Raw genomic sequence first — 12,224 nt, 5'->3', positions numbered from 1 at the left:
GACAAGACCGATATTTCTACGAACCTGAAAACACCAGGTTTGCAGAACAATCTGAAATTTAAAAACCAGCCAAACAAAAACCCAAAACATTGGGTGTTAACCCTCCCCCCAAATGCCTACAGCTTTAAAAAATGAATGCCCTCTGTGGCTCTTGCTAGGGACCCACAGCTGCATTATCAGTCCCCAGGCTTTGTTTTCTGTGCGGAAAAGGCAGGGAGAGGGCGCCAGGCCCCTTCCTTCCCAGGCTGTTTTGGCCTTAGAGGGAGGGCATCTGGATAGACCTGGCAGCGGCCGCCAGGGCAACTTGTTCTCACATGAGTTCCAGGACTGACTCAGGCTCCACCAGAAAGACAAAAATTCCCCATGGAGATAAGCACAAGTACAAAACTTACATAAACCATTTCTATTTAAATGCAAAGTACTCAATTACAAATTATCCCTGAAAAATCAATGAAACTATAACCAGCTCCAATGTATAATTAGTAATGTCAATCCTTATCAAAATGTTTCACAAACTTTCATAAATAGCCAATCATAAATTGCATCAATATCATATAGACCACGATTACAATGAGATGCAACCAGTAAATTCTTGTGGGTCTCTTCTTTGCCTGCTTGCTTGTCTAGAATGCCCAAATACACACACACACACACACACACTGGTCTGTGCACTTTCTAGGGTTACTAGCTTTGAGCTGAGAAATACCTGGAGATTTGGGGGTGGGGCCTGGGGAAGGAGAAACTGCTCAGTGCTGATTGTGACACCATGCAGTCCACCTTCCCAAACAGCCTTTCCTCCATGATAGCTGATCTCTACAGTATGGAAAGCACTCGTAATTCTGGGAGATCTCCAGGTGCCACCAGGAGGTTGGCAACCAAAACATTTTCATGACCAAAAGGTTTGGTTTTGTGTGTGTGTGTGGGGGGGGGGTATGCTTCATTTTGCCACATGGTTGTTCTGAGAGGAGGTTAGAGAGTCCTGAGAGTCCCATTGCTTAGCTTGCAATGGGTCAGTTACTCCAATCCCTTCCTGTACCGGCCAGGAGCTGGCAACCTGCAGTTCCAAGGAAGGTTGGTGGCCACGATGGCAACAGAGGAGGATGAGGAGGCGCTCGTTCCCCCCCCTCCCCGGTCTTTGACCCAGTCTTCTCTCCCTCCCTCCTTTCTTGTTATCAGCTCCCATTTCCTTCGTATGCCTCTTGCCAGCCCTGTATAGCACCTGCCACCCTGCATTTCTTCTCCTCACGTGCTTTTCTTCTTTGCTTTTCTCTCCCCCCTGCCAAATTCGTGGAAGGCAGCACGGGCAGCCTCCCCACCCAGCCACCGACTCTGGTGCCTGCTTGCCAACACCAAGGGTCGAGGTTGAATGCAGCGGGCACAGCAAACGTGCCAGAAAATGTGCCAGACGGGAGAGAGCGTGTGTCTGTCGTGCCCAGGTGGGTTTGGGATTCTCTGCTATGGTCTCCCTTGCTCTGCGGTTAGTTCATTTTTTCCAGAAATTTGTTGCTTTATTTAGTTTTGAATACTCTTGCCACGCGTGCATTCAGTGATCTGCAGCCTGGCTCATTTTTTTGAGTTAAATGGATTCACTGATTATCTTTTGAACTAGAGACTCATAGCCTTGGTGTTCCCCATCTATTAAATGGAAGAACTGTTTCTAAATGCTTTCAGTTGTTTCTAAATGCTGTATATTTAGGTCCTCAATAATGTGTTGCATATGTATTTGTGAACCTGTGAACAATAGGGCTGCATCTGTTTGTGTAAAAAGGTTTGTGCTTGTGGTATAATATGAATCTGGACTGTGACAGGTTTATCGGTGTTGGCCTCCTATTATATATGGGTGTCTATTGCTTGGTGGGACTTGTAAACATGTGGAAGGATAGCACGTGTAAGCCCCTTAGATGAATATTATGTTTCCCTGTTGGCTCCATCCTGTGACTCATCTGCCCCCATACCGCCCCTTGCACTTTCCCAGGGCTGGTGACCCGAGTAGATCACTTGCCTATCTCATCTTAACAAATAAGGGACTGGAAGAATTGAACCAGAACTTAACAGTTCTTCATGCAGAATTTCCTCCCACCTGGAGTCCTGTAACAGACTGCACGCTGTCAAGAGAACCTGGAAATTTAATTCAAACCAAACAGTGAAAGGCCATTTCCACACGGCTTCCCTCTGCCTGTAACGACCCGGTAGATCGTGCAAAAGAAGCGGAAGATCGCGTTTTCTCGTGCGAGATTTGCGCGACATCACGTGACGTCGCGCAAATCTCACGTGAGAAAATGTGATCTTCCGCATTTTTTGCGCGATCTACCGGGTCGTTACGGGCAGAGGGAAGCCGTGTGGAAACGGCCAAAGTCTCTAAAAGAGTTCATTTGAAAGCTGCAGATTTTTCTTTGGTGCTTTAATTCCCCCCCCTACCAGATTTCTCTGTATTTTGACATTTTGGGAAGCAAGCTTTCTATGGAAGGAGGGCATCCTCCCAAGCTGCATTCAAGGTATTTTCTAGCCCGGACTTTGAAAGGAGCGGCACATCGAGTTGCCTTCCTGAGGCCCTGTCTCCTTGGGGTGGGCCTGCTCCAGCCTGCAATCCAAGGTGGCTTGCTGGGTTTGATGAGCCTCCAGACACAGAAGTGCTGGCGACTTCTGTTGGGTCCATTTGCTGGCTGACCCGGCCCTGGCTGTCTGCAGGAGCTGGCAGTGTGCAAAAACCTTGAGCACCCAACACCGGCTGCCTTCCCCCTTCCCTTTTCTTCGCTCCAATCTTTTTTTAATAAGCTAAAGAGGTTTAGTGCCTATACGGTTTAGCCTTCATGAAATGCAATCTGCAAGCTGCTCCTCTGTGGACATATGCTGCAATAAGGTTGCTAAATGGGAGCCTGTCTCTGGCTCGGGATTCTCCATGGAAAGGTTAGTCTGTACCTGCAAGTGTGTACTTTTGATTAAGTTGCCTGCTTTGCAAGTACACTCTGGCAAAAGCACATTTGTGGCGTTGGTGAGATCAAGGCTGGTGGGGGATTAGAGAGGGCCGATGGCTGAAATAGAAGAGACTGAAATAATAGCGGGGAGGGGGCTGAGACATGTAGCCTTGTGCATTTGTGGCCTTGTAAAGGTTTTGCTTTAGGGCTATTTCGTAAACAAACTGCTAAGGCTCAGCAGCTGTGAAGAAGCCCCCGGTTCAAACCATTTCAAGGAACGGATAATCTACCCGAGGGAGTGGTCAGGATTTCTAAGGTAACTCCTCCAGCGTGCTTGGCTACTCTGAAGGCAGCATCAATGTGCTGTTCAAAACAAGGCATACAAGCTCATGTGGCCTTGTGGCGGCAGCTCCGCCTTCTGTCCTGAACATTTCTGTGGGGAAATGTCCTGTTCACCCATAACCATTATGCAGCTGACTACACATGAGCCAGGCTGGTTCTCATTTTATTTTTAAAACTAAGTTTTAAAAGAGTTCCTTTAAAAATAACTTTTAAATATCGTTAGATTGAATTTTAAATATTGTTAGATTGAATTTTACTATTGTTAGATTGAATTTTACTGAATTTTAAAAGACTGCCATGGTAGCGAGGGGAAAAAAAGATTGCGTGAAGGGTTGCGTTGGTGATTTCTCTAGGTGAGGCTGATAGCAGTGTTCTTTGCAATCTTTTCCTGGTGGAAAAGGGCAGACAACCTGTGCTGGCATTACGCAGGCACCCCAGTCAGCCCAAAGGGTCCAGGCTCCACGCACCCGCCTCTGGGCACTGCCGAACTGCTGGCTTCAGCTGATGTGCTGCACATTAGTGGCAAGAGTGGACTGCCCATTATAAGTGCATGCTGGCAAAGGGGGGGCACTGTCATCTCTGTTCATGTCTGTGGACACCAAACTGGAGTGTGTGGGGTGGACTTTTACATTTAAACTAAAAAGACAGCAACCTCCTCAGCACAGCAGTAGCAGAAGCCTCCAGAGTGTCAGCACGTGTGGCCACTGCCCTGCACTCGCACGGTGCTTCCCAAAGGCCACAGATAGGCTCCTCTTCCACTGCAGAGTCACTGTGCCTCTGAGCTAGAGCTGGGCACAGGCTGCAGCCAGCCGGAGAAGAGCTGCAGGTCCCTGGGGCCCTCCGACGTCTGGCCAGGCTGTGCGCCTCTAGCCCTTGTGGCCTCCTTGCCATGGAATGTCTGCACATGGAGGCCAGAGTCACGCAGCTCCTGACATGCCTCCTGGAACAGAACACCCTGGATGTGAGTAGATCCATCTTGCCCCACTTTGGGGCAGGAGCGGCCAGCCCAACTGCTCTCTCAGCTTTCCGCACCCAAACTACACTCTGTGCCCCACCCCGCTTTTCCTGTCTGAAAGTCTCCCACTTTAGCACCCAAACCTCCTTCCCACGTCTGCCTCCCTGAAATTGCACATGATGCTTTGTCAGTGTTTGTTGGCGTCCTCCCTGAATGCCGCAACTATTTACATTTCTCCTGAGAAAGCAGATTTGATGGAATGATGGGTACTTCAGGCTGTGACCCGAGGCAGGGCTGGCGCTGGCTTTTCCTCCCCCAAGGGACCCACCTGCCACCCAGGTGGCTGTTCGCTTGCTCTGCTTCATCGCCAGGAGATGCACATCACGGGGCTTCCCAAAACAGAGACCTCTTTCCCAGCTGCGAGGTTAGCAGAAGGCGTCTGTGAGGATCTCACTACACAATACGTTTCTGCATGGGCATGCACTGCCTGGTTTTAACATGCTCTCTGCAGTTACACATCAGTTGAAGGAAATGGCTTCTTTTAAAAAACTCCCCTTGCACACAGATGTCATGTGAGAAAATGGCATTGGGGGGGGGGCAGCAGGAGCCTTTCCTCGCCCTGCGGTGCCATTCTGAGCTTGCTTGAGCTCTTGGTTTCTTAGCTCCCCTCAGCTGATGTGTGTCTGCAGGGAGCTTGCTGACACCAGCGCATGCTTGTGCAGAAACTGATCATGTGCCAAAGAGGGTGGCTGTGGCTTGGTGGCAGCATTTTCTTTGTCTTGTTGAACAGTGAACACACCCCAACTTCTTTTAAAAGTATCTCCAATGCTTTGAACTACGTATGTCTGATGAACACAATGTTCTTTATTACGTGGAGATCAGAGGTCATTCTTCGAATGAAGCCAGAGCCAATGAATGTTCAGAAGTACACCATGATTTACTTGAGGGGAGGGGAGGGAAGGCCCTGGTGCCTGTATTTGGCAAAGACAGAAACACACAAACAAAAACCCAGTTGTAGAGAATCTTATAGGCGCTCCTCCGACCCAAATAGTCATTTTTTGTCTGAACCAGTAATCAAGTTAAGATGGTTTTCCATAACAGCTTTTGTTCAAAGAAAAGGGTGGAGGGAAGCAACACATGATACCCCCAACTCATGAAAACAGGCCAGTTTCTTTTTCCTCCCCCACCCCTGTGCTTGGAAAAAGTCAGTAGATGCTGTATCGACATGGAGAAAAAGAAAAACCACACAGCCAAATCCACACAAGTATAATCCAACAAAGTTTTGCTTTTTTATTATAATTGGAGCAACCAGAAAATCCAAGATTACAAAAAATGAGCTCTTAAGTACAGCATTGGACGTGCCCTCCTCCCAGTCCAGTGATGGCTGGTCACCCTCCCTTGAAGCCAGCCAGGGACTGCAGCCATGAGAACCCACAGGCTTCTTTTGTAACTCTAGGCCTCTTAGTACGGTACTCTGCTCATTGCGCCCCACGCCACCTGGTTGCTTTCTGCCAAGCCAAAATGAAAGCAATTCAATACAGGTGGGTGGGGGAGGGGCCTCCAGCCGCCCTAGATAGCTTTTGGGGACGGAGTGCTTTGATTTCCAAGGGTACAACTCACCAAGGAACACCCTTCCTTCCTTTCAACAAAGCCTGTACAGCAGCTGTTCCCATGGCACTGCACCCAGCGGCTCCATCTGGGGGTTCCTTCAGTGCCACATGCTGGCTCTGCAGAAGTCCACCCCAAGCTCCCCCACCAGATTCAGCAGGAGAACTTGCGGGTGGGGTTTGGCACCACAAGGTAAAGGCAACTCTCTGAAACAAGCCACAGTTGTGTGTGACCAGCCAACTGAACACAAATCCTTGCGGAGGAACATGCCAGGCGGTTTGGCTGGCATGTCACCAGGCCTGGGGCAAGGCACAGCAGAATAAATCTGCTGCTATTGACTGAATTTTTACAACAACCCACTTTTCTTTAAAGTTGAGAGGAAAAAAACCCACACCCCAGCTTATGAAATTGTCTATATATTATACATTTCAGCTGCCTTGCTGATTTTGAGATTTTATTAGCTTCACAAGTTTATTTGGCTTTATTAAGACAACTGAAAACTTAACATTCTACTCCCCTCCTTTCACAGATAGCCCGCCCCCTCACACACACACACACACACACTCACGCACACACTACAATCAACATCTCCTGTCTCCCTATCTAACAAACAAAAACATATGCATGTGAAGATTTTTTTTAAAAAAAAGATGGAAACAAGCTAACAAATAAAAGTTTTTTTTGTTTAAAAGGTGCTGCAATCTTCCAAATCCACCCTTTATAGCACAAAATGCTGAGCAGGGTATGGGCTTCTTGCCAGCACCAGTGGACACTGATCACAGCTCTCAAAGCTTTCCAAAAGGGTCTGCAGCTTACCCCAAGAAGGCAGAGCACGTTTCCACCACCTGAGAGAAGAGCTGATCCAGTCCCTTTCTCTATTCCATCTGCTACAAAGGCAAGAACAATTACACTTCTTGCAACTGCAAAGCTGGCTAGCAAGCAAAAGATTTGTGCTTGACTCAACTACCTCTGAGCAATAGCACATCTAAACACGCCCTCTTCCCAACTTTACGCCTGAGAAAGCCTGACAGTGCAACCAGAAGCAGACCCTTCTAAATCCTTTGATGCCAGCTGACTGAGAAGGGTGTCACTCCACTTGGGATTGTACTGTGTGTGCACTGGGTCTCCAGAACACCCCCAAAGCTCAGGAATGGCTTCTCTTTTCAGCCGGTGTGTGCAAAAGGCCAAAGGCCCCACTGTCTCCACCCTCTCCCACTTGATCCTAGGCTTCCTTATGGTTTCTTGCTTCACTTTCAAGGTGTAATATGAAGGTTGCAAAATGGGTGGGGGGGTTAAGCAATCTGGTAATTGTTCAAATAAAGCATCCCCTGAATGTATAAAAAAACCCCAAGGTGCTGTAGCAGCCACCACTCATTCACAATACATTCTGGACACTCTGAACACTCCGTATGCAAACAGACCCTTCATGCTATTGAAAGGGAAGCAGAAACGGGCCGGTCTTCCTGCTATCCCTCTAGTGCAAGTTATGTCCCTTAAACCAAATGCGATTCCTTCTGCAGTAGAAGACTTTGGCAGCTCTGGGCACACCAAAATTGGAGGCATAGTTTACAGCCACACAATCAGCTCCACTACAGGAACACAGAGAAGAAAAAACCTCAGACAGTGACACATATGTTAGACCCATTCTCCTCTCGCCACACATGCCTTAAAGTGGCGAATGGCCTCCTTCCCCTTTGATTATAGTCCTTGTGATATGTGGAGGTGGGGGGGAGGCCTTGGTTTTTACAGCTGTCGTTCTTTGGCAATAGCACCATCAATGTATCCTCTGGGGAAGTGTTGCAACTGAAAAGGAAAGGCAAGCAAAGTTTGCAAGGTGATTGTGGGCAGCTCCTGTGGCTACAATATGGCACAGGAAAAACGCTTCCAAAACCAGAGAGAGAGACAGAGAATGAGCAAAGGATACTGATACATATAAGGCATCTTTAAGTGCAGATTTTTAAAATATGTATTATGGAGGGATGTTGTTATCTGTGCGGTACACTCAACTATAGCCTTTCTTTGCTTCTAGTCAATTGGCAAAAATGTAAACAGGCTGCGATTTGCCTCCGTTGATGTGCCCTCTGCTTTCATAGAAGCCAAAGAGCAGAGGCCAGCATCACAAGAGGAACAGAACTGAGGAGCAATGAGTCCTTTCCGTAGCTGCTAGGCACCCAGTATTATGTCCCCGGGGATGCTGTCATGTGTAAAGGGGTGATGTATGCCTCTCCAAATAGGGGGTCTGGCTGTGGCTCTGTCCTGTGCTTCAAAATACTCCCCTTCCCTTCACATCCTCCGATGTTCACCATGGCATACCCTGACCTCTTATGGAAAATGGGTCTCCCGAAAGTGCATAAATCCTAAAGGGGCTTCTCCAGAAATCTGAAATCACTTTGTTGCCCAGACCACTTCGGTCATCCCAGGGACACCCAACTGAACGCGTGCCAGCTCCATCCTGCCGTGCCCAGCAAGCAACAGCCTGGGAAAGTGCACCACTGTTTTGTATCTGGGGGATGTTTCCCTTCCACTGCTTCCTCATCCCGAGTCAGGAGGGTGGTGGGACTGCAGGACCTTCAAGAACGTGAAAGTCCAAATGGAGACCCAGACCCAGCAAGCAAAATGCCTAAACAACCTGCATAGTGTTCAGAAGGGCAACTTTCAAACAGCTGAATAAAATGTTCTCAAGCAATAAGTAAAACATTAAAAATGCATAACAATACATAATTAAAACAAGGACGGCTAAGACGTTGCCAGGTGCTTTTGGTATTTCCCAAGCTCTTTTTTTAAAAACTGCGACTGCAGCAGCAGCCGTGAAAAGTAAACTGAAGAAAGTAAATACTTTACCCCTTCCCCCTAGTAATATTGACATCGTTTTCATTGGAGGCAGCAGCTGCCCGTTCTCTTCCGAGCCACATGCCTGATATGTTGCCTGATGGTAGAGAGAAGGGTGGGTCCTGAAAGACCAGCTACGTATTCTGTCAGAGCAACAAATTACAAAGCATCTTGTGGCCTTTTTGACTGGCAAGTTTATGGTGGCTGCTTCTGTAGGTCCGAAGTGACTTCCTCAGATGCAGGAAGCTGCCTGCCATGTAGAAGATCGCTATCAGATGCCACCTCAACCTTCCCGTCAGTCTTTCGGTTGCTGGAGGACTGTGGCATTCTTGCAGGATGTGGTGCCACTTTCCCTGGTATGCATCGGCATACCCAGATTGAAGAATCTGCCTTGGTAGAACCAGTTAATTGTTAGGGGGGGGGCCCACCTTGAGACTTATGAGCTATGGAACTAGAAAGTACGCTACTCCCCACTGCTAGGTCTGAACAGGCAAACACAAATAAAAGTTCAGCAGAGAGAACTTCAGTCAGTGGATGGCACTTCAAGTTGGCACATATACCTTTTCCAAAGAATTCACAGTTGATTTCAAAAATTTCATTTTTGATTTCATTATTGTTTGTGTATAAAATTGAACTCTGTTATTTCTCACCCCCCCAGTCTGCAGGGGTAACAAGGGGTGCTGATGGCTTCCAACTAACAAATTCTGCATCTGTAGAGGAAAAACTAAATCTGTGTTTGATCCAAACAATGGATGCTTCAGGATGGACAGCGCTTGTCACCCGTTCTGCTGAATTTCAAAGGTGGCTATTTCTGCACCAAGCAGCCAAAACTTTCACATGGAGAGCTGAGCAGTTATCTGTGCGCCCCCCCCCCCCCCCGCTGAAGAAGCCCAAACAAGACTTTCCACTAACTTCTCAGCGCAACGATATAGACTCGGTGTAATGCAGGGAAGCCAGGAAAGGGGGTCAACTATTTGCTACCACAAAGGACAGCACAGATGATAGATAGTAAGCAATGGAAAAACTCTGCAAACCTTGAAAAGCATCAGCCAGGTTATGTTACTCTGGGGCCAGCGGTAGTTTTAACAATGCATCTCCACAATGATTAACTGAGATTCTGGGCTGTTGCTTCTAATGACCTTCAGAGCATGCCAGAAAGCAGCAACGTCACCGGATTACCACTGAAGAGAAGCGGCAACTTAAAACTGCTGAGGATGGACCAACTTCCACCCGCCAGGCTGAGACAAAAGCTTTACTGCTCAGGGGTAGTGGATGGACTACAGCGAACATGCTGGGCAACTGGCACCACGATGGTACTCCGAGGAGATGGCAAACAAGGTTTTTTTTGCAGGAGGGGGAGAGGTTAAACAAGATACACATCACTGTGGTTCTTAATCGAACCAACGTGCTTTTAGCACATTAAACTGCACTGTCCGATGGTGTTTCTCAAATCACTGCATTCTTTTAAACGCAGCAAAACAAGAAGCCCGTGTGTGTGTTGGTTTTTTTCTGAGAGAGTCTTGAGCACTCCAAGGCGTCCTGCCTGAAATACATTTTCCTTGCCTGGCTTAGCACCCAGGGTCAGCCTGTGACACTCGGCAGTCAGCGATCACACGGGGGGGGGGGGGGCGCGTGAGCCTCCTTCTTCCCAGCAGAGGCGGCTTCAGCTGCCGGGGGTTGGCAAACGGCAGTTTCAAGGAGCATCTCACAAGAACAGCAGGAAGGCAACGGGGGCCCAAGGGCCTCTCCCCCACCAGGCACCAGCAGACTCAGGCCAGTTTCTAAAAAAAGATTCCCCAGTGGGGAGTTGGCTTTGATGAAATGCTATATAGTTTCTCAGGAGTCCAAAAGGCTGAGTTCTGGCTGTGCGTTGCTTCTGGGACCTCCACCTGCTGCTGGTTGAAAGGGCAAGTCGAGCAAGGAGGTGTCTCCAGGTGAGCCCAGCTGAGCAAGAGGCACCCTGGGGCGAAGGCCTCGGGCACAGGCAGGGGAGAGGGACAAGAAGGGCAGCCGGCACTCGGAGCCAAAGGCCTGCTTTCTCAAAAGAGCACCTTCCTGTGTGACGTGGATGAGAAAGTTAGCCTAATGGAATGTGATCAGTCACTGGGCAAGCTTTCGTTTGGACTCAAGGTCCACAGAAGAAAAAATGGTTGCCAAACAGTCCCCTGTAGTCTTCGGGGCACTGGCAACCCCCTCAAACTCTTCGGGTTGTTTTTCTTTTGATGAACACAAGAATCACAGTGCAGATCTGACATGTCCCCTGTCAAGTAAATGCTGCTGCAAGCACCTTGAAGCCAACAGAGATGCCCGGGTAGCCACGGCAGGGCAGCACCCGGCACTGCAGGCAAGAACATGGCAGTGAGTCTGTTGGGAGGCGAAGGGTTGGCGCTGCTGGTCTGAATGGCGGCTGCATGGCTCTCTATGCATAGTTTGCTCAGCAAGGGTGCCCGGGGCTTTCTGTGCATGCAGAAATGTAGCCCCAGTTGCACAGGCACGCTCTTGCAGAATCAGGGCTGGTGTGATGTCCACAGCTGCAAAAAGAGATCTTTCTATTGTCTGTTGGGTTTGTTCCGCTACAATCTCACGGGCTGATTTTTTGGCACAGGACTTGCAGGTACGTGTTCCGTTCTCACATTCTCTGAGGAAATCCTCCTGCATCTTGTAGATGTGGGTGACCCCACTGAGAAAACAATAATAGTAAGAAAAATTTACCCGCTCCCAATATGTTCTTTTTTCATTTCAACTTGCTTGTCAGCTTGTGTTTTTTTTTAAAAAAAGAATAAAATAAACAACAACAGCAACAATAGCCAAAAGGAGATGTGTGTGTTTTGTGTGCGTGTTTCAAAGCTTCCAGGGCAGCACAGGCGGCCACAGAAACCATGGTGGGAAATGCACTAGTGCAAGCATGTAAACAAATGTCTCTGGGCATCATGCCACATTGTTACCCTGCTCGAATTCCACCCCCACCCCCCAAAACAACAACAACTGGGGTGGGGGTGGGGGTGGGGGTGGGGGGGAGACACACCATTCAAAGCAGGGCAAAAGCCAGGACACAAAACTCAGCTTGCAGAATACCTCAAGAAGGGGGAAAAGGGTTAATCAAAACTGAAAGAAATCTCAGCAGGTAGTGTTTTGTTACTGTATATCTTTGTAAGGTACAGTATTCCAAGGCACTGCAGTGCTGTAGTGCAGAGAGGACAGGCAGGCGATGGCTGAAAGGGCATCGGCGGGGGCGGGGTCTTGGCTCCCTTTCCATCACTGGCTGTGAAAGTAGATCGGCTTCACTTTTCCAGAGAGGATCTTGGGGACTTGCACGGAAATGATCTCAGCCATCATTTCTGGATAGTCCACACTGACCATGTGGGACTTAACCAAGAGGTCAAATGTAAACTGATGCAGCTCTCGGGCAATCTAGGAAAGAGGGAGAGAAAACAAAGAAGCATCAGGTGAGGGTCCATTTTCTGAGGGGGTGGCGGCATCTCTTCCCTGGCAACTACTGGGGCAAGGGCAGCAACCATGAGCTGGTGCCTCTCTGAAATCTCAAGGAGGGGCGCGAGGTACCGTCACTTAAGACT

At 48.6% G+C, this 12,224-nt stretch overlaps 1 protein-coding gene across 1 annotated transcript in view; it reads right to left on the bottom strand.

The window, feature by feature from the left end:
• Window positions 1–5,477: 5,477 nt before the first annotated feature.
• Window positions 5,478–12,224, bottom strand: part of AR (androgen receptor) — a 201,129-nt gene continuing 194,382 nt past the window's right edge. The window contains exon 8 of the mRNA XM_054996389.1: window positions 5,478–12,060. Coding sequence (XP_054852364.1) covers window positions 11,905–12,060 — 156 coding nt within the window. The 3' untranslated portion in view covers window positions 5,478–11,904. The remainder of the gene's footprint in view (window positions 12,061–12,224) is intronic.

Source organism: Eublepharis macularius, chromosome 13, assembly GCF_028583425.1.
Source record: "Eublepharis macularius isolate TG4126 chromosome 13, MPM_Emac_v1.0, whole genome shotgun sequence".
Taxonomy (NCBI): Eukaryota; Metazoa; Chordata; class Lepidosauria; order Squamata; family Eublepharidae; genus Eublepharis; species Eublepharis macularius.
This window is presented reverse-complemented; position numbering and strand designations above follow the sequence as displayed.